Genomic DNA, 21,900 nt, shown 5'->3' with positions numbered 1-21,900 from the left:
TGAGAATGGAGCTGAAATGAACTCTCTCTTCTTCAAGTTGATTTGGTCATAGTGTTTTGTTTTGTTTTGATCATAGCTGTAGAAACCCTAACATAACTCTCTCTCTGAGCTTTTCTTTTATCTTTCTGCCTTGATCTTGGTTATAAGTCCTCTGATCCAGTTTTTCATGAAGAATAGTTTCTTCTCATATTTTCTACTTCTTTCAGAGTAGCTTTTCCTCTATCTTCATATTCTATCTTCACCATTTAAAATGGTGATTGTTGCCAGGCGGTGGTGGCACACGCCTTAAATCCCAGCACTTGGGAGGCAGAGGCAGGCAGATTTCTGAGTTCCAGGATAGCCAGGGCTATACAGAGAAACCCTGTCTCAAAAAACAAAACAAAACAAAATGGTGATTGTTGATTTGATTTGATATGCTGGTTGTCAGATTAAATTAGCTGTCTTGCTTTACATGCCAAAAGATTAGACAATTGATTGTCTGTTGCTTTAGAGTGTGTTATCTTTTGGGATATTCTTAGCCATCTAGCCACTTTACAGTGTGCACACACACACAAATGCATCTAGTACTTTGAAGACATTGTGTTACCCCGTGGTAGAATTAGTCAGTGTGTGTACACATTGACATGAGTACTCTGTCTTAAACTGTACTTAAGCTTTGAAAAGTTCATTCTGTGGTTATCCAGAATTGACTTGGTAAAACTTACTCACCTCGTTAAGCCAGCAAAAGTCAAATGCATACATACTTGAGTGCCACTTCCCGATGAAGAATAAGCTTTTCATTTTCTAAATGTGCTTATATTACATTCTAGGAGGCATTCTTTGGATTGTTTGTTTTACTAAGACAGGGTCTTCTACATAGCCCTGGCTGTCCTAAAATTTACTATGTAGGCTAGGTTGCCTTATAGTGCTGGGATTAAAGGCATGCACCACAGTGCCCAGCTTCTAGTGGGTACTCTTGGCTATAAAGTTATAGCAAACGAAAAAAAAGACTTGCTGAACATGAACCTTGAGCAGAAGGACATGGTGGTCTTGTAGTACAGCCTGATGGGTGCTCCACGACAGTCTCCAGTTTAATAATTGTCAAGCTTTTTTCCCCGAGACAGAACTCTTTTCTTCCCGAAATAACACTAGATAAAAACCAGAGGTTATTATTTTGATTACCTTGTTCCTGAAATTAGTGCTGCTTTCCTTCCCTTGATAATTGTTTTATTTTTCTGTGCCACCAGATTATATATACACGCTTCATAGAAAGAGTTTCTCCATTCTCTCCTAACTTAGTGGTACTGAAGAAACAAATTTAACGAGTGAATAACCATTCCTTTCCATTTTTTTCTTACTGTAGTTCTTCCATCAGCACTTCCCTGTTCATACTTCATCTTTTTAGAAAGTCATTTTTGTAGAGTTGTTCATGGTCTTTTATGCCTGTAAACCTAAGCACTCAGGAGGCTGGGCACTAGGAATAAGAGTTTAAGGTCAGTCTGGGTTATATATTTATGTATTGAGACCTTACCTTTGAAAGGAAGGAAGAATAATTTCTGCAGGTGTCTTTTCTCATTCTTGACATTGTGATTTTCCAAATTACAATTGTTTTTGGTGGGAGGAGGTGTTTAGAAACAGGGTTTGGGGCTGGTGAGATGGCTCAGTGGGTAAGAGCACCCGACTGTTCTTCCGAAGGTCCAGAGTTCAAATCCCAGCAACCACATGGTGGCTCACAACCATCTGTAACGAGATCTGGCGCCCTCTCCTGGAGTGTCTGAAGACAGCTACAGTGTACTTACATATAATAAATAAATAAATCTTTAAAAAAAAAAAAAAAAGAAAGAAAGAAAGAAAGAAAGAAAGAAAGAAAGAAAGAAAGAAAGAAAGAAAGAAACAGGGTTTCAATGTAGCCCTGGCTGTCCTAGAACTTAGCATGTAGACCAGGATGGCCTTGAACTCAGACTATCCCCGAACCCTGCCTCTGTCACCCAAGTGCTAGGTTAAAGGCATACAACACCACTGCCCACTTAATGTTGTTATATTTAGGACTAAAATACACTGGAATTTCTATTAATGGTTGGATTCTTAGTAACCAGTATATTTGCCAAACAGAAATAAGAAGGATTTTTCTATTCAAAGGCACTAGAATCAGATAATTAGTAGAAACTAAAGTTTAGCATGTGTTCTCACATCTTAAGAACTATTGACGAGAATTTATCCAGGGCTCCATGAATTGTGCCATTAATTCCTGTTATTCCCTACTTCCTTTAGGTACTCGTCCTCACAAGTGCCCAGACTGCGATATGGCCTTTGTGACCAGTGGAGAATTGGTGCGGCATCGTCGTTATAAACACACTCATGAGAAACCATTTAAGTGTTCCATGTGTGATTATGCCAGTGTAGAAGTGAGTGTCTAGTTCTTTATTACTGAGAGCTTTCTTAGACCATGGTGGGCTTTTTTGTTTGTTCTAAAGAATACCTATTCTAAGGCTGAGCATGCTAGTTCATGCCTTTAATCACAGCACTTAGGAACCAGAAGCAGATGAGTCTCAGAGTTCAAGGCTAGCCTGGTCTCATAGTGAGTACCAGGACAGCCAGGGGAGAGAGAGAGAGAGAGAGAGAGAGAGAGAGAGAGAGAGAGAGAGAGAGAGAGAGAGAGAGAGAGAGAGAGACCGACCGACCCTATCTTAAAAAAATAAATAAACATACCAATTCCATATATTAGTACAAGAAAGTTCTCCTATGCTTTGAAAAAATAACTGTACCCAAGTCATTTCAAAACGGAAGGTTTGGTGTATACCCTTTTGATCGTAGCATTGGACAGGCTGAGAATTGTTAGTTTGAAATTACCTTGGACTAGATACTGAGTTTGAAACCAACTCTAATATAGTTAAGAGCCTGTCTTAATTGCAGTACTAGAAGGTTTAGAGTTGGAGCTATAGATGAGTGGTACAGTGCTTGCCAAGCAGCCGAGTTCATGAGGCTCTGAGTTTGATTCCCATCACTTAGAAAAAAGGGGGAGTGAGGGGTGTAGGAAAGATAATTGGCTTTATTATTTGAATTTCCCTATTGCCAAAACTGGATAAGGACAAAGGGGGAGGTTACATGACATTAGTAAGCAACCAAATCAAATATATTGAAAAATAAGTGGTTAAGTATATCCAAAACAAAACTAATTCAGCAGTGTGTGTATTACTTTATAGGGAGCTGGAAGAGGGGTAATAAAATTCAGTTCTCATTACTGTGTCAAGTTCCAACAAGACTAGGGAAAAGCCAGAGCAAATCCCTCTTAATTACGTCTGACTCACTGAAGTGATCCATCATGCCTATGACCTCAGCAGTGGGGAGGCTGAAGCAGGTGGAGTGCTGCAGGCTTTAAGCCAGCCTAAGCATTAGAAACCTTGTCTCAAATCACATCATCATCTAGGATCTTATTGCTACTGTTTCATTGTTGTATTGAGAATTACAGCTAAGGGAAGAAAGTATATTACAAGTAGACAAAAATTACTATTTTTTAATTATTTGAGACAAGGTCTAACTATTTATGTATACCAGGATGGCTTGGAGCTCACAGAATTCTGCTTGCCCCGCCTCCTGAGTGTTGGGATTAGAGGCCTGTTCCTCCACACCCAGCTGTTTGGTTTTTTTCTTTCCTATTTTTCTATTTGGGTTGGGGGTGGGGATGCTTCCTTCCGATCCTTGACTATAGCAGTTTTTCTTTCACCCTGTAGATTTTTACATTGAAACTCCATCATCAGCAAATGATTTACTCAGTCATTTTGCCAGGCCTTAAAACATCATTTCTTAAAGATTTTTATTTTTTAATTTTAGAGAATATACAGCAGTAAAAGATCTTAGACGAATTCAATGGAGGGAGACCAAATATAAAAAAGTATGGGCTGGGCAGTGGTGGCGCACACCTTTAATCCCAGCACTTGGGAGGCAGAGGCAGGTGGATCTCTGACTTTGAGCTCAGCCACGTCTACAGTATTTGTTCCAGGATAGCCAAGGCTACACAAAGAAACCCTACCTCAACAACAACAAGTATATAGCAATGAACATTTTTTTTTTGCACGAACCAGTGTTTGAACCCATTTCCTTAGGCATGAACTCAACCACTGAGCTGTGTCTCCAGTTTCCAAACATCTCGTACTAGTGTAAAAGTTGTGTATCTCTTACCAGTAATGCTTAACACCAAAGGTGCTTGAAGATTTCTTCCAGGTTTTGTTTTTTGTGGTTATTTGTTGGGGGTTGGTGAGTTAGGATTTTAAGTTATGTGTGGAGTGGTTTGGGTTCCCAGGAGTGCTGGGGCCACGGGAAGTTGGGTCCCTTGGAGACGGAGTTGCAGGAGGTTAGCTGTGGGCTGCTGTAACCCTGCCGTGGGTCTTTGAAAGAACACTGGACGGTCCGAACCACTGATCTGAGCTCTCTCTCCAACCCCACCTTGTTTTGGATTTTAGAATATTTGCATAAATAATACTGATATCTTGGCAAAGGGACTGAAGTGTAAGCATAATTTTGTGCACAGAGATGTAATTTTATGCAGTTACTTATGGTATAACTGTTTTCAGTGAGACCCACCACATAAGATCAGTATCAAATTTGCTACTTGCTGATGTGTTGATTCTTAAAATTTTTAAATTTGGGACACTGGGTGTGGATGTAGCTCAGTGGTAGAATACTAGGCCCTGTCTTGAGTCTCCAGTACTGTTAAAGAGAAAAATAGTAATAATATTTAATTATTTAAATAGTAATAATTTTAAACCTCTTTCAATTGGAGTTAGACCACCTATACTAAGAATAATAGGAACTATGAAACTTTGAGGTGGTTCCAAATCTAGTAGTGACATGATTGAAATAACAGTAAAATCCATTTTTGTAATTTTTGATTTTGAGACAGAGTTTCTCGGTGTATCCCTTGGTTGTCCTAGAACTCGCTCTGTAGACTAGACTGCTCTCAAACTCAGAGATCCACCTGCCTTCACCTCCCAAGTGCTGGGATTAAAGGTGTGCTCCATCATGCTCTGCTCTTTGTTGTATCTTTAGACAGAAAAGGTTACACATTTTTGCAAAGGGCATAAATTAGTGAAGATTACAAGTTGATTCCAAAGTTTTAGCAACAGACTAAATGTGAATGAAAAGTTAAAGAAAAATTTGAAAGTATATAGAGAGATGTGTTCTGTTGACTTGTGAGACTCCGGTAAATCAGGCAGGTATGGGGACAAGGTACTACTACTGTGAGTGGAAGAGCACTCTTAGCCTGCATATGGCATATCCTGAACATGGCAAAAGGAGCAGGCATTGAGGAAACTGCAGGGATAGGTACTTGACCACTGAACAAATGAGAACAGTTAATATAGAATTCTCATGGGTATGGGAGGGGTTTCTCTTAAAATCAGAAGGCTTTTTCCAAAAATTTCAGAGAGATATTATGAATATCCAAAGTACTTTTTAGAGTCATGTTTGAAACTCATAGTTTGGGATAGGGTACTTACTAAGAGATGGAAAGCACAGTGAGTGGCAAGGAAGAGAGACCAGACTCATAAATCTCAGCCTGTCTAGGAAATACAAATGAGAGGACAGCATGTAGGGGAATTAAAACATGACCTTGGAGTTGAATTTTGTAGGAAATATATGTATATATATGGCATGAGTTGTTTACTAAAGTATTGTGGATTTTCAAATAGAATAAAAGGGCTGGAGGTGTGGCTCAGTGGTAGAGAGCTCTTGCCTAATACAAGTCCCTGGGTTCAATCTTTAGGACCACCATCACCAGACACACTAAGTGGTAAAGATTAGTATACTATCATGTGCCTTACCACCCAACTCAACTCAATTATTAGTGTGCCTGTTTTGCCAAATGTGTGTCCTGTCAGTTTACCCCGTCTACTTGGATTGTAATATTGCTGAGAGGAAGCAAAGGGACTTTAACTTTAGTGCCTCCAAATTAAGGTTTTGTACCTAAGCCATAGAGTTCATATTATAGTCCATGTTAACAGAAGTATAAGAGGTTCGTTCGGTTGCTTTCATGTTTCAGGTCAGCAAATTAAAACGACACATTCGCTCTCATACTGGAGAGCGCCCGTTCCAGTGCAGTTTGTGCAGTTATGCCAGCAGGGACACATACAAGCTGAAAAGGCATATGAGAACCCATTCAGGTAGGACTTCTCCCCTCCTGGTACTAATGAGCTGCTCCTCAGTGAATCCTGTAAACTGCCATGTGCACCCAGGGCTTACCTGAATGGAAGACCATTAAGAAAAGCTCTGGCCGGGCGTGGTGGCGCACGCCTTTAATCCCAGCACTCTGGGAGGCAGAGGCAGGTGGATTTCTGAGTTCGAGGCCAGCCTGGGCTACAGAGTGAGTTCCAGGACAGCCACGACTACACAGAGAAACCCTGTCTCGAAAAACAAAAAAAAAAAAAAGAAAAGCTCTGGCATATCCTCTGAATTGATGGTTTGAAAATACACTCAAAGGCGATTTTATTTGAGTCTTATAATGTGAAAATGGTCCTTTTAAGGGAGACATCAAATGAAATTAAAATCTCATGTTTATCTTTAAAAATCCGGGTAGAAGCTGGATGTGGTGGTACACACTTCTAATCCCAGCAAAGGCGAGCAGCTATTTGGAATTTGAGGCCAGCTTGGTCTACACGGCAAATTCCAGACTAGCCAGGGCTGCATAGTGACTCCTTGTTTTGTGTTTCAAAAAATAAAATTATAAGTCTGGATAGATTATCCAATTTTCTCTGGTTTCTAAGTACTGTCATTTTATAAAAAGACAAGCTTGTGCTAAGTGTCGTAGCGCTTAGTAAGAGTATCTCTGGTGCCAAGCCATCCTAGGCAACAAGACAAGACCTGCTTCAAAAAATAAAAGAGAAGCCGAGCATGGTGGCACACCCCTTTAATCCCAACACTTGGGAAGCAGAGGCAGGCGGATTTTTGAGTTGGCTACACAGAAAGAACAATTTAGTTCTAGTCCCCCCTGCCCAAAGTAAGCTTTGCCATAAGAAATCCTGTCCTAAAATAGAAGAGTGTAGAAAGCCAAGCTGAGCGAAGGTCTAGGATTTGTTTGCTAATTCTGAAGATAGGTATGAGTTGAACAATTAATTACACCAAGCTTTATCTTCTCAAGCAAGGCCTTAGGTTTTATATTTGTCTACCACTCCTCTATTCACCTACGAAGCTAAAGCTATAGTATTCATTCATTTAATTTGTTCGTTCTGTATTTCCTTTTAAGGGGAAAAACCTTATGAATGTTATATTTGTCACGCTCGGTTTACCCAGAGTGGTACCATGAAGATGCACATTTTACAGAAGCACACAGAAAATGTGGCCAAATTTCATTGTCCCCATTGTGACACTGTCATAGCCCGAAAAAGTGATTTGGGTAAGTAGCAGTAAGAAACAAAGAATTCATGAAAATAAGATAAAAACTTGACCTTAAACTCAAACTTTTGTGTATGTTGATGAATGGCTTACCTTAGTAAATGCCATTGCTTAACTCCTCCTCCCCTGGCTGCTTTCTCTTCATTGGAGTGAAACCACAAGTTAAATGCATCTAGAATATAGATTATACATAAGGTCACGGGAAGCAGTGTACCTGTCATAGTAGCTTCCATTCTCTGAATACGGGCGTAAAAGGTTTCAATTAAGACCAGTTTCCTTCACGTTCTTCAAGAGTATTTGTGCATTCGGTGAGTAATTCGTTTGGTGGTAACTGTTCCTATGTATTTTTAAGCCAGAGTTACATAGAGGGAGAACTCATCTATAGAAATTTTAATGTAACACATACTTGCACATTAGATCATCTAGTGTTCTCTCTTCATCTTTCTTACTAAAGAGAAACAGAAGTTAGGAATAGTAAGTGCCAGCATTTGGAAAGTTGAAGCAGAAGCATCATCAAGGCCAGACTGGGTTATGTGAGACTGTCTTAGACAGAAGATAAAGAGATTAATTACTTATTGACAAACACCTGTGGTCCCAGTTTCTCAGAAGTCTTAAGCAGGAGAATCCTTTGATTCTGGGGAGTTTAAGCCTAGCTTTAGCCAAATTAGAAGGCTCTGCTTTATTTACTACATGAAAAAATCATAAATACTACTCAGTCTGCGCTCTCAACCCAAAAGTCACTGCTTCCTGAACTTTTGTGTTGACTGTCAAAGCCAGAGCCGCTCATCTGCTAGCAGCCAAGAACTGTACCACTAAGTTATATTCTTAGAAATACTCTTTACATTCACTTACATTTTTGTGGTTTAGATTTTTCTGTTTACAGTTGATCTTTACAGTATGAAGTAAGCAAGGTGTATCTAGTTTTAAAAGCACAGCGGTGAGTTTAATGCTCAGAAAGATGTACCAGATGTTCAATATAATTTATGAGTGGCAAAGCTGGGCAGAAGCCAGAGTTCCCTGGAGTTGTTGTTTGTTTTGTTTTGTTTTGTTTTTTGTCTTATTTTGATCTTTAGGGGTTGTTGTTTTGTTGACTGTACTGGGAATTGAACCCAGGCCGTCTCAGAAGTAACATGAAGAGTAATATAGCGGGACACCGATGTCCTTCTGCAGCCTCTGAGCCCAGAGATGAGTGTGTGAAGTGTGTGTACTGTCTGTCTCTTCCCCCAGCCTCCCATGCTGGGATTGAGCCTGGTCAACAGAATTGGTCCTCTTGTCTTTTTGGGTTTTAGTTTCTCTTAGGGGAGAGACACTGGCTTTTCGCATCATATGTTTATAATCCCAACATGGGCTGCTCCTCCGGAGCAGTCCTCCGACTTGCTCTTTCAGGGCTGCTCCTTTTGTTCCTTAGTATATTAATTCATTTGTGGCACAGATCCTTTGGCTCTGCTCTCTAGAGGTGCCATGATGCAGTAGAGTTAGACACGTCTTTCCCTTTCTTTAACTACTAACCTTCCTGTTTTTTCTTCTTAGGATAGAAAGACAGCAGGGAGAAATTTCCTGTTACAAAACCAACTATAATATCCTTGTAGTTACATTTACCTTCATCTTTCCTGTCCATCTTTAGGAGTTGGTGTGACTTTCCTTCTCTGTTCCTTGTCCCTTCACCCTCAGCCCCACTTTTTGGTTTTCCTGACATGTTTTCATTATTACTTTGTTTATCTTCACACTCATACTCCTGGATCTTTCTTTTCAAGTTGGTGTACTCCTTTCTCTCCTATCCACAAAAGAACTATTTTGAATAAGGCCTCATGGTATAGAAGAAAGCTGGTGACAAAGCTGAGTGGTCAAGTGCTTACCTAGTATGTGTAGGGCCCTGCATTCGATCTTTAGTACCACAAAAACATTTTTAAAATAACTGAGTTTTTCCAAATGTATCCCACAACACTCATACACACTCCATACCATCCCATATTGCTGGAAATTAAATCTGGGTCATGTTGTGTGATAGGTAAGCTATTTCTCACTGAGTTACATCCCTAGCCCTAGGTTTAACTCCCTTACTTCCAGCCAGCCATAATGATCAGTTTTGTCCCTTGTAGTCTTTCCTTCCCTGTGTTTATCGTCCCTTTCATTTGCACTATCTACTGGCACTCCAGTAAAAGGCCTTGCTGAAACACTACTCATTTTATGTGCTTCCCTAACAGTGCCTTCCCCCAACAAACAAGCGGTGCACTGCACTCTCTGTAAAGCACTTTTTTTCCCTTGGCCTCTATGATTAAAGTGCTCTTGGGTTTCTCTCTTTGGTAGTTCCTCCCCTTGCCCCCCTTTTTAAAACTGGTCCCTCTTCTCAGTGGCCCTAACTCTTAGCCTAACCCAGGCTGGGTGTGGTGGTGAAGGCTTCTAATCCCAGCATTCAGGAGATGGTTAGGCAGTTATCTGTGAGTTCCAGGCCAGCCTGGTCTACATTGTAAGCTATTTGAATCATAGAGACCCTGACTCAACAGTGAAACAAGCCTGGCCATACTAGTGCTTACTCTTAGCCTTTTGTCTTAGTGACCTCATCAGCTCCCTGGTTCCACTCCTGTTTTAGTACCAGACTATCCTTTTCTGTTCCCATCCCTATTTTAATGTCATTGTTTGGGATTCAGACTATAGGTCTGGAATGACCTACCCTTCCCTGCCAGGACAGACACAGGATGGTCTTAATCCCTGTCCACTGCTCCTCACCTCAGTCAGTGGCTTTGTCGTCATTGGGTGTTATCTCCAGCACCCACGCCTTTCCTCACATTTAGTCCCTGACCTCCATTGCTCTCACTTCCTGGATTTCTCAGCACTTCCGATTGCTTCCGGGTCCAGTGCAGTCCCCAGGCTTCCATCTTTGACCTGTTATCTCCCCATCTGTTGTTACTGTTGGATGGAGATAGAGAAGGAGAAGGGTGGGGCCAACACAGCACTAGGGACTGACTCAGGCTCTCACCTACTAACCAAAGGTTTTACTTCTGATCTCATGTTCTTAAGAAACCCATGTTCTTAAATATAGTACTAACTTGTTGAAATATTTAACTTGTGATTTTTCCAAGTTCAGCTTGGCTTTATATTTTGTTTGCAGGTGTCCACTTGCGAAAGCAGCATTCCTATATTGAACAGGGCAAAAAATGTCGCTACTGTGATGCTGTGTTTCATGAACGATATGCTCTCATCCAGCATCAAAAATCACACAAAAATGAGAAGCGCTTCAAGTGTGACCAGTGTGACTATGCTTGTAGACAGGTAGGTGCTGTGTTAGTTAAAAAGCCATTGATGCTCTCTCCATGTCAAGTATCATGTGACTAGAATGGTTCTTTTTTTTTTTTAAATTGAGATATGGTTTCTTTGTGTAATCTCTTTGTACATTAGGGTGGCCTTAAATTTAGAGATCCATCTGACTATTGCTTCCTGAGTGCTGGGATAAAAAGTGTGTGCCACCACACCCAACCTAGTAACTCTTTCTAAGAAGAATATTTTTCAGACAAGTATAAGGAATCATAGATGCTACTCTTTATCATTTGATTCTGGGTCTCCATATACATATACATTGGTCACAATTGATATCTTTTTTTGGTTTTTGTTTTTGTTTGTTTGTTTTGTTTTGTTTCGAGACAGGGTTTCTCTGTATAGACCAGGCTGGCCTCGAACTCAGAAATCTGCCTGCCTCTGTGGTGGGATTAAAGGTGTGCACCACCACCGCCCTGCAGTCATTCTTGACTATATAGTGAATTAGAGTCCAGCCTTGGCTACGTGAGACTATGCCTGGAATAAAAGCAAACCAAAAAATCCCAAGGGCATTCAGTCCAAGACTTGAGAGAAGAATCTGGCCCCAAAATGATTCTTAAACTGGAGTGAGCAGCTTTCTCTGTGCTGGGGTTTTAGGGACACACTTTTGCTTCCCTATGAATAGACTGTTACCATCATGGCAAACATTGTTAACCCTTGAGGGTGACAGCCCTGTGACTCTCGGAGGCCTTTCTGACAAACAGTTCTGTTTCAGGAGCGGCACATGATCATGCACAAGCGCACTCACACGGGGGAGAAGCCTTATGCCTGCAGCCACTGCGACAAGACCTTCCGCCAGAAACAGCTCCTCGACATGCATTTCAAGCGCTATCATGATCCCAACTTTGTCCCTGCTGCCTTTGTCTGTTCCAAGTGTGGGAAAACATTCACCCGCCGGGTAAGGGTCAGGCTCCTGTTATGGTTCTTAATAGCATACACTTGATCTGCAGTTACAGAATGGAGTTTTTGCCACTGGAGTAATAAATGTAGGGATACTTTTGCCATTTGAAAAGTTATTCCTGGGGGCCTAGCAAACACAGAAGTGGATGCTCACAGTCATCTATTGGATGGAACACAGGTCCCCCAATGGAGGAGCTAGAGAAAGTACCCAAGGAGCTAAAGGGGTCTGCAACCCTATAGGTGGAACAACAATATGAACTAACCAGTACCCCCGGAGCTCGTGTCTCTAGCTGCGTATGAATCAGAAGATGGCCTAGTCAGCCATCACTGAGAGGCCCCTTGGTCTTGCAAACTTTATATGCCTCAGTACAGGGGAATGCCAGGGCCAAGAAGTGGGAGTGGGTGGGTAGGGGAGCAGGGTGGGGGGAGGGTAAGGGGGACTTTTGGGATAGCATTTGAAACGTAAATGAAGAAAATACCTAATTAAATAAAAATAAATAAATAAATATAATACCCATTAAAATTGCTCTTTATGAGAGTTGAAACTGACAAATATTTAGAAATAAGATTACTTGAGTAGGCTGAGAGTAAAAAGGCATTTCCTTGGGTGGATTGAAATCTGTATTTCATCCTATCCCTAATTAGTCTGACTCGGCTCTCTCTGTTGGTTAGCCAAGTCAACACTGGCCAGCTATTCTGAAACTCCCCCAAGTTTCTGTGTGACTGCAGGCACTGAGCTCAAACCCCTTCTCAGTCCCCATACACCCATGTGCTCGGGGCCCAGCCTTCTTACTGGTGCTTCCTCACTCCTTTCCTCTCTCTGTCTCCTCCCCATCCCTGACGACTACGGATGCTGTGCATCTTTCCTGAATGGGATGGGAAGAACATGTTGAGTACAGTTAGCAGAATTTTGAGACTTTATGGATTCCTTAAAGTTTGTTTTTGTTCAGTTAAAGAGAACTTTGAGTCTGAACTTTGTTCTTTTAGTAGTGTGAAACAAGGTTTGTTCCTTTTGTCAGAACACAATGGCAAGACATGCAGATAACTGTGCTGGTCCAGATGGCGTAGAGGGGGAAAATGGAGGGGAGACAAAGAAGAGCAAACGAGGAAGAAAAAGAAAGATGCGATCTAAAAAAGAAGACTCCTCTGATAGTGGTAAGTGGGTCATTGTTGATTTGGTTAGAGGTGACACATCAGAGGCCCAGTTTTCAGTAAATCTGTGTAAGGTAGTAGAGGCAAGAAGGCTCCTCTCCTTTATGCTTGGAATCTTTCTAAAGCCAGGTGCTACTCACAGAGGGGGAAGCAGGAAGATCAAAGCAGAGTTCCCATGCCAGCCTCTCCACAGCAAGTGCAAGGCTAGCCTTGGCATCTGAAATGTCAGATGACCCCCCCCCCCAAGTTAGAAGTGATGACATAAGCATGAGGTTGCATAGCTCTGTAGTTTGCTGCAGTGCTCCCTGCTGCTATAGACTCTGCAGTGTCTTCTCTTTTCCTGCTACCTACCATGCTCTTCATTATGTTCATGTTCTCTCTCTGAAGAAACTACTGACAGCCTCTACTAGATCTGTACTGTTCTTTCTTCTGACTTCACCGCTGGTTTCACTCGTAGGTCTTACAGATAACGTAACACTAGAACACTGGAGGCAAGCTGGACTCTATCCTATTCTAGCGAAGGCCATATAGCCTTATTTACACTATAATTTCTGTTAGCTATCTGCACAGGTTGACCACAGAATTATTCCAAACTTTCTCAAAGCCAAAAGCCTTTTGACCTTGTTAGCCTTTCTCTGCATTTCCCCCCATTTCTGGCTGTATCTGTTTAATTTTCTAGGCATAGGGCAGTGGAGACTTAGTGAGCTCCACAAGGAAGCATCTTGTTTCTGATACACTGCCACCTACAGTGTGTTCTATCTCTCAGGACCTTTTTATCTTCAGATGAGGCCTTCACCCATGGCTCTAACTTTAAACATTCAGTGAATGAGTGTTAATAACCATGCAGCTTGGAGGGAAGCAGACAGTGTACCCTATGTGCCACACATAGTACTGGGCAAGGGGTACTAAGTACTTTCTGGCTGCCTGTAAGTGTTGACAACAAAGCTGCCTCAGATGAATGTCAGAGGCTTGAATCCCACCCACAGCAGTTTGAGCTGCTCACCTTTCCTGTAAATAAGGACAGTGCTGTGTGTGTGTGTGCTCGTGCGTGCGTAGACCAGAGGTCACACCCCTGGGGTACTCCTGGGATATTTCCCAAATACTAGGATTATTCGTAGACCAGAGGTCACACCCCTGGGGTACTCCTGGGATATTTCCCAAATACTAGGATTATTTGGCACATATCACTCCAGGCTCTCTTTATTAGTATTTAACCTTTTAATAATATGTGTATGTGGGGAAATAAACATTTATATTTAATACACATTTATATTTATATAGGTGTGTGGCATGAATTCAGACTTCAGTGGAGGCCCAAATCATTAAATCCACCTATTGTGAATGCTAGGAACTGAACTCAAGAGCAGGAAGTGCCCTTAACCACTGAGCAATCCTTTCAGCTCCAAGGCCTTTAAAGAAAATACGGGTGATGATGATCAAATTCTCAAGTCCTCAGGTTTTCATGACAAGCACTTTACTAGCCGAGCTATCTCCCGAGCTCTGGATATATCCTCTTAACTGAAATAATGAAACCTAATAAAAGGGACTTTTTATATTGTAGTGAACGATATAAAGGCTGTATTTATATAGAGTATAACCCAGGGTGGCTTTAAATTCCCCACTCTCTTACCTCAGCCTTTCATGAACTGAATTTTGTGTGTGTGTGTGTGTACACACACTACCATATGCAATTGTCTGTTTCTTGAGCCTCAAAGCACTATTGGGTGGGTGCTACAGACACTCCCTGAGGAAGTGGAGGAGAGGTGTGTCAAGTCAACACAGCAAGTAAGGTCCGAGGCTTCAAAACTTTATTATCTGAGTCTTTGTTAGTATTCCCTTCACTTACCCCCTTTACGTTTAATAATTTTAAAGGTGGGATGTAGCTCAGTAGTACTTGCCCAGCATGCACAAAGCTCTAAGTTGAGTCCCCAGCACTGCGGTAAGTAGATGTTATGGCATCCACTTATACATTTAGGAGTTGGAGGCAAAGAGGATCAGAGAAAGAAAACAGTCCCAGAACTTTGCCTCTTGCCCTGGTAAACAGGATTCACATTGCATCCGAAGTTTCTGTATTTCCTTCTCATATAGGTAGGTGTGTGCACACGCCCATATGTTCCTGCCTCTGTCCAGTCAGAGATGAGCATCTCTGTCTTCATGCTTCAACTTAAGCTCAGTCTCCTGCTCTGCCTTTGTATAATAAGAGAAATATTTGTTATTATTTACCTTAGGGCTATTTTGTAGTTTGTTACATAACTGATAAAAGACGAAGCTGTCTGTATAGTTTGAAACTCAGCTTTTTTGTTTGTTGGTTGGTTTTGTTTTTTGTAGTAGTCCTTAAGCTCTGAGATCCACCTGTCTCTGCCTCTTGAATGCTAGAATTAAAGCATTAATTCTATCACCATGTGGCATTCTTATTCTTAGACTCAGTATACTTATATATGAGTACTCAGTATTCTTACACTAAGCAGCTCACATGAAATGTGGAAGTAGGTATTTTTCTTTTTGATAAGGCTCTCTCTTCTTAGCCATGGCTGTCCTGTAACTCGGTATGTAGAGGCCAGGCTAACCTTGAACACACAGTGATCTGCCTGCCTCTGCCCCCCAACTGCTGAGATCAAAGGTGTGCATCACCATGCCCAGCCTAGGACCTTTCCTTAAGGGAATATAAAACAGTGTTTTCAGAACATTTAACTCTCTGCTTGCTTTCTCTTTTACCACTCACTCTGCTTGACCCACCACCTGTGCTTTGATTTCTTGAGAAGAAAATGCTGAGCCGGATCTCGATGACAATGAGGAGGAGGAGGAGCCTGCTGTAGAAATTGAACCTGAGCCAGAGCCTCAGCCCCAGCCTCCGCCTCCACCTCAGCCTGTGGCCCCGGCCCCACCACCTGCCAAGAAGAGAAGGGGGCGACCTCCTGGAAGAACCAACCAGCCCAAACAGAACCAGCGTAAGTTGCCTGCCCTGGCTCAGTGAGCATCTCATGTGAGGAAGCAGACTGTGTTTGTGAAGATGGGGACTGAGCTTTGAGAACAAGTGAAGGTCATCACACAGGCACAGATGCTCAGGAAACCCTGTTTTTGTTTTTTAAGGAAGTTTTTTTGTTTTTGTTTTTTGTTTTTTTACTGAGAAACATCTGAGGCAGTCTCTAAAAGCCTGTTACAAATGAAAACGGCTAGAGGAGAAAGGTACTAATGTCCTGCAAGATGGGTGTGCTGTTATTTTGGGAGCGATTATAAAACAACCAAGGTCACAGTCACATGGCAGAGCTGACATGGTTATAAGTAGAAAAGAGCCAGGCTTTCAGGGAATGAAGGGGTGAAGCAATGAATAGACTGAGACTGTTCTGCTGGAGAAATTCAGGCCCTTGAAGCCGGGAGTGCTAGTACCAGCCATAATCCCAACACTTGGGAGGCTGAGGCTGGCCTGGGCTACGTGGAAAGAAGAAGGGAAGGGGAAACCATTCAGGTGAAAGGATTGTCCCAGGAGTATTCCCTTTCAGCACTGCCTGGATGTAGTGGGTCTTAGATCTCCTCAAAGCAGCCTTTTCTTCTCTTTAAATTCAGGGCTTGATCTATAGTTATGCTCCCTGGGCGCCATGTTCAAATGTCCATCACAGAACAGGGGGATAACCCTGCATCTAGAACCACCCAGTCATTTCACCTACACAACTATTTCAGAGCAGTACAGGGTCAAATGTCAACTACATCATATACTCCGAAATACTCCTTGTCATGTGCAGTCTAAGGCTGGATTTTTTTTTCCCTGCCTTGCATTACTATACATCCTAAATACAGAACATAAAGGAAAACTAAAAATGTTAAAGTGGAGGCCTGTGAGGTAAATGTCAGTATTTGGTATCTTGACAGTTTCTAGCCTTTTGGGATTTTATGTATGGCCACTTAACGTTCGCAGGGGGCTGTTTTTTTTGTTTTTTTTTGTTTGTTTGTTTGTTTGTTTGTTTGTTTGTTTGTTTGTTTTTCGAGACAGGGTTTCTCTGTGTAGCCCTGGCTGTCCTGGCACTCACTTTGTAGACCAGGCTGGCCTTGAACTCAGAAATCCGCCTGCCTCTGCCTCCCGAGTGCTGGGATTAAAGGCGTGCGCCACCACGCCCGGCTTAGGGGGCTGTTTTGTTTTCTGTTGACTTAGGCATCACTGCTAAGGCTTTCTTGTTGGTGCATCCCATTCATTGTCAGCATCTGAAACAATGCCTGTGCTCGCTGGGGGCTTTAATGTATGTACCCTTTGTTTTGTTCCTGCCCTTCTTTGCCAGCAACAGCCATCATTCAGGTCGAAGATCAGAATACAGGTGCAATTGAGAACATTATAGTTGAAGTCAAAAAGGAGCCAGATGCCGAGCCTGCGGAGGGGGAAGAAGAGGAGGCTCAGGCAGCCACCACAGACGCCCCCAACGGAGACCTCACGCCTGAGATGATCCTCAGCATGATGGACCGGTGATGCTGGGGCCTTGCTCGGCACCAGGACTATTGGGCTGTGTTTAAACGGCCCAAATCTTAATTTTTCTCTTTTTTTTTTCTTTGGCTTTGGGAACGGCATAATTTTACACCATTTTACCAAACATACTGAGAACGAAAACTTCAAGGATGATGTTAGAAAAATGTGATTTAACTAGAACTTGTTTGATGTTAGCAAATCATGGAATGTTCTAAGTCTCTGAGGGTTTACTGTGAAGTGTTGAGGACAGTGTTGATGCCTAACTAGTTTTCTTAGATGGAAACAGAGACATTGAGCCCTCTCTCTTGATCGTAAACCACTCCAGAACGGCCACGGGTTTCCCAGAGTTCTATGGTCTTCCCAAGAGAATTTTTAATTGTAAATGCAGACTTGGGAAGGACTTAGACTTTTAACCTGGTTTTGCTTTTGCTTTTCCTGACTCCCTTTGCTCAGAGTCAGTTGCACACCAGTAGGATGGCATGCTACGATCAGTTTCTGTCCTGAAAGCTTTGCCTCTTTCTTGGCAAAGTTTCTGGTATGGTCAAGCTTGTAAATAACCTTTTTTACATTTTAATCTTTTCCATTAATTAAGAGGTTGAAAAGAAGTACAGTGTAAGAAAACCCAGCGTTTTAATTATTTGCAAATGAAGGCGCCACAGACACAGACTTAGTGGTATGTAAATGTTGACTCAGATTACAATCATGTAGCAGAGGGCACTGGGCCTGTTGCCTGCCAGTCATGGACACCCATGTGAAAAATCCTGATTTCCAGCTCATGGAGCCAGCGTTTGAACCTTGAACAAATAAATTTCATTTATGATTTTCTCATCAACATTTTCTTTGCTCTGTTTGTAGCTGAATGTTACATTTTTTTTTTAAATCTCTGTTAAAGCCAGAAGAGTTGATTATGAGTGGCCACAGCAACCCTGGCAAGCTGGGCCAAAAAATTTCAGTAGGTCAGTAATTTAAACTTCACATCTGGAAAAAAAAATTATTAATAATGTGAAACAAACCAACTTAAAAAGTGATTCTTGCACATGAATTGTCACATATTATATGTGTTTTTTAAAGAGCCTCAGTCTGACTGATTTCAAACACTTTTTTTCTCCTGTGTATTGCTTTTAAGAGAGCCATCAGTTAGCTATCAGAATCTAGGTTGATGCATTTTTGTACTTAGCTGTACTGTGTGATATTTTTCATTATTTTAGGATGCCAACATGAGACCTGTAATAAAATATGTAATGGGGTTGAAGGCTGGGGAGGAGGATCTACTGCTGTACAGCTAATAAATCATAACGGATTAACAGGCATTCTGAAGACTCCGTCTTTTGGGACTCCTATCTGTCCAGGTCCCGTGGGGGCCTGTGCACAGCTGTCTTCTGCAACAGACAGGAGAGAGATGGTCCTAGCAGGTGATGGGCTGTGGAATGCAGCCCACTTCAAGTTGTGTCCCACAAGTGTGTGGGAGTAGGGAAGTGCGTGGCTATGTAGCCCCTGCTTCCGTGATAGACCTGAAGTCTTGCTGCCTTTGTACAGCAAGCGTCACCAGAGATGCTGATGGGAGAGAGCCTGTGCTCTTGAGATCTGCTTAAGGAAGGCTTAGGGTCCGTCTCTGTTCTTAGCCAGGCCCAGGGGAGTAGAGAGAAGCTTGGTTCAACCTTGGAGAGAGAAAGAGCATTGGTAAAGGTAAAAGGGCCTGAGAGCAAGCTCAGGTAGTAATTCTTGTTCCTTAGCTGTGTGCATATGTAACAGAAAGTCCTTTTACAGAACAGCTAGGTTCACCTGCATTGTCAGCATGGGTATTCAAATTACCTTAAAGCCTAAGAGTACATCTGTCTTGGTGGAAAGGCTCAGATAGGAAGTGAGGTTCTAATGAAGACAAAGACAAAATGGTGCTCTTGAACGACTCATGCTTCCTCTCATGTGAGTCCATTAAACCCCTCAATATCAGAGGTCAGTCATCACTGTTAGATCAGTTACTGAGCCTGCGTCTATAGTCTGTAACATGTACTCTATCCCTGGCCTGTCTTCAGCCCTATCCACTGCTGCCCTGTTCAGTTTGCACCTGAGTGAGCCTTCATTGGTTTTATTCAGGTTCTCTTGTAGTAAAACCCACCTGTCACGAGTTAAGTCTTGCCGATGCACCAGGGGCCTCATCCCGTGTTCCTCAGCAGACAGTTGATTTGTTCTGTTGGGAGTTCTGCCTTCACCTGGAAAACCTGTAAAAGAGTGGTGTTGGTTGGTTTTGTCACTCCTCCACAGGCCACTAACCTAAGGCATAGAGCTAATTCAGTGTAAATCTGGCCTTGGCCTCGAGGGTGCGTCTACTTGGGCATTGCTATAGCCCTTTGGCAGTCTCTCATTTTAACCAGAAAAAAATCCCTGTGGGGTAGGTTTTCTCTATTTTTGACATCCCAGAGTTGCCATGATAAACAAGATACACATCTCAAAGGAAACACTGAAGCCGGGCATGCTAGCACACCTCTACAATACCAGCACTGGGGAGGAGGAGGCAGGAGTTCAAAGGCTCTGTAGCTCCCACCATTCTATCTACTCAGGAAGTGAAGCAGAAAGATCGCTACAAGTTTAAGCTCAGCATGGACTACTTAGTACCCGGCAGCCAGGGATGGCAAGACACTATGCCAACAAAAAGGGGACTGGAGAGATGGCTCAGTGCTTATAAGCACTTGCTGCTCCTGCACAAGACTGGAACTTGGTTCCCAGCACCCACTGCAGACAGGTCACAACTACCTATAGGTGACCTGATGCCCTTCCAGGCTCTGTGGGCACCCATACACAGATAAACACACACACACACACAAAATTAAGTTCTGAGAATAATTTGTGCCAAAAGCTTCCAAAAGACTAGTGAGGTTAGGTGTCAAGAAAAACTCATTTACTTTGCTTTCAAAACCCACATTCTTCACAATAACGTGCACGAGAGTAAATTTTGTCACCCTATAAGTCATTTGTGACTTCAGATGGCCTTAGAGTTAAATTTCAGTCTCGGGCTAAGAGGCATAGGGGCCTCCTGGTTCTGCAGCTCTTTTGTATCAGCTCCAGCGAGGCCGTCCCTGTCGGCCTTTATACGTCATACCATATACTTGCCTAAGTGCCACTGCCTTCCTCCAAGTTGTTTCTCCTTTATATCTACTTTCCATCTTCTATGTTTCGGTGGAAGTCGGCAAACATGTTAAGGGGCTGTCGCTTCACAGCGCAGGAAATTGAACTCAGGTTTCATGTAGATAAATACTCCTGCCGTTTAGCCATTTTATTTTGAAGAGACGGGGTCTCTCTGTGTTGTCCAGGATAGTCAGAAAGTCCTGGGCTTAACATGAACCAGAGTGGCTGGGACTTGGTAGAGAGGGTCCCGCCTAGAGGATGCTCCCAAGTCATGCTCTGTCTGGGAAAGGTAGAGATGGGAAAGAAGCCGAAGAGATTACAATACATAGTTGCTTCTGCTCTCCAAGATTTTGTCTTTCTCTTTTGCTGAACTGTGGGTAGGGCAGTTAGAAGTGGGATTTAATGAAGTCTGTGGGGTGGGTGGTGGGAGTAAGATCTGAATCAGCCCCATCTGTAGGGTAACATGCTTCTGGCTAGTGTACCTCCTCCCAGCTCTAGGCTCAGTGAATCCTCCCTGAACTTCAGTGCAGACAACCTGAGAACACAAATCCCAGCACCAGCCTTCCCAGCACCAGCCTTCCCAGCACCAGCCTTCCCAGCACCAGCCTTCCCAGCACCAGCCTTCCCAGCACCAGCCTTCCCAGCACCAGCCTTCCCAGCACCAGCCTTCCCAGCACCAGCCTTCCCAGCACCAGCCTTCCCAGCACCAGCCTTCCCAGCACCAGCCTTCCGTGAGATTCAGGTCATAAATTAGCTACAGATGTTCCCAAAGAGCCCGCATCCAAATGAGAGGAACCTGTTACAAAGGATTATGGCTGATCTGGTTTTTGAGACAAGGACTATAGACCAGAATGACCTCGAACTCAAGAGTCCTCCTGCCTGGACCTCCCAGTTAAAAGCAGGCACCAACCATGGTCCAGTCAAAAAGTCTGGCACACCGAAAAAAGTGCAGCCCAGGCCGGGCAGTGGTGGCGCATGCCTTTTTTTTTTTTTTTTTTTTTTGGTTTTTCGAGACAGGGTTTCTCTGATAGCCCTGGCTGTCCTGGAACTCACTTTGTAGACCAGGCTGGCCTCGAACTCAGAAATCCACCTGCCTCTACCTCTCAAATGCTGAGATTAAAGGCATGCGCCAGACCGGGCGTGGTGGCGCACGCCTTTAATCCCAGCACTCGGGAGGCAGAGGCAGGTGGATTTCTGAGTTCGAGGCCAGCCTGGTCTATACAAAGTGAATTCCAGGACAGCCCAGGCTACGCAAAGAAACCCTGTCTCTGGGAGGGAAAAAAAAAAAGTGCAACCCAGCCTCTTTTCTTCCTGCCTGTTTTTACAGTGCTGGGATTACAAGTAGGTTGCCAGACTCAAATTCGTATCTGAGCAGGGCAGAACCTTGGGTGGTGGGTAATTTTTACTGCACAGAGACAGGACACCTGCTCTGGCTTGCTTTGAGTTACTCCAACCTACCCAACCTGTGTCTTGGGATAGATCAAGTTAGTTAGGCCTTTGGCATCTCCTGGAAGGTGGCGTCCCCTGGTGTTTGCGCCCGGGACTACGGGGCAGGGTAGAAGTAGGGCACCAGGCAAGGCGTGAAAAGGCAAGAC

The 21,900-nt window shown here is 43.0% G+C and overlaps 1 protein-coding gene across 6 annotated transcripts in view; it reads left to right on the top strand.

Moving 5' to 3' along the window:
• Ctcf (CCCTC-binding factor) overlaps nucleotides 1-18,492 on the top strand; it is a 48,975-nt gene extending 30,483 nt beyond the window's left edge. For 3 of the 6 annotated variants that reach the window (XM_021170025.3, XM_029480573.2, XM_085843628.1), the window contains exons 5-12: nucleotides 2,251-2,384; nucleotides 6,017-6,137; nucleotides 7,217-7,366; nucleotides 10,475-10,635; nucleotides 11,393-11,575; nucleotides 12,597-12,732; nucleotides 15,489-15,677; nucleotides 17,001-18,492. In XM_021170025.3, coding sequence (XP_021025684.1) covers nucleotides 2,251-2,384; nucleotides 6,017-6,137; nucleotides 7,217-7,366; nucleotides 10,475-10,635; nucleotides 11,393-11,575; nucleotides 12,597-12,732; nucleotides 15,489-15,677; nucleotides 17,001-17,185 — 1,259 coding nt within the window. In that variant the 3' untranslated portion in view covers nucleotides 17,186-18,492. The remainder of the gene's footprint in view (nucleotides 1-2,250; nucleotides 2,385-6,016; nucleotides 6,138-7,216; nucleotides 7,367-10,474; nucleotides 10,636-11,392; nucleotides 11,576-12,596; nucleotides 12,733-15,488; nucleotides 15,678-17,000) is intronic. The other 3 variants (XM_029480574.2, XM_021170028.3, XM_021170026.3) reach the window with 3 other exon arrangements.
• Nucleotides 18,493-21,900: the final 3,408 nt, after the last annotated feature.

The sequence above is a fragment of the Mus caroli genome, unplaced genomic scaffold (assembly GCF_978045245.1).
Source record: "Mus caroli unplaced genomic scaffold, Mus_caroli_1 scaffold_10, whole genome shotgun sequence".
Lineage (NCBI taxonomy): Eukaryota > Metazoa > Chordata > Mammalia > Rodentia > Muridae > Mus > Mus caroli.
This window is presented reverse-complemented; position numbering and strand designations above follow the sequence as displayed.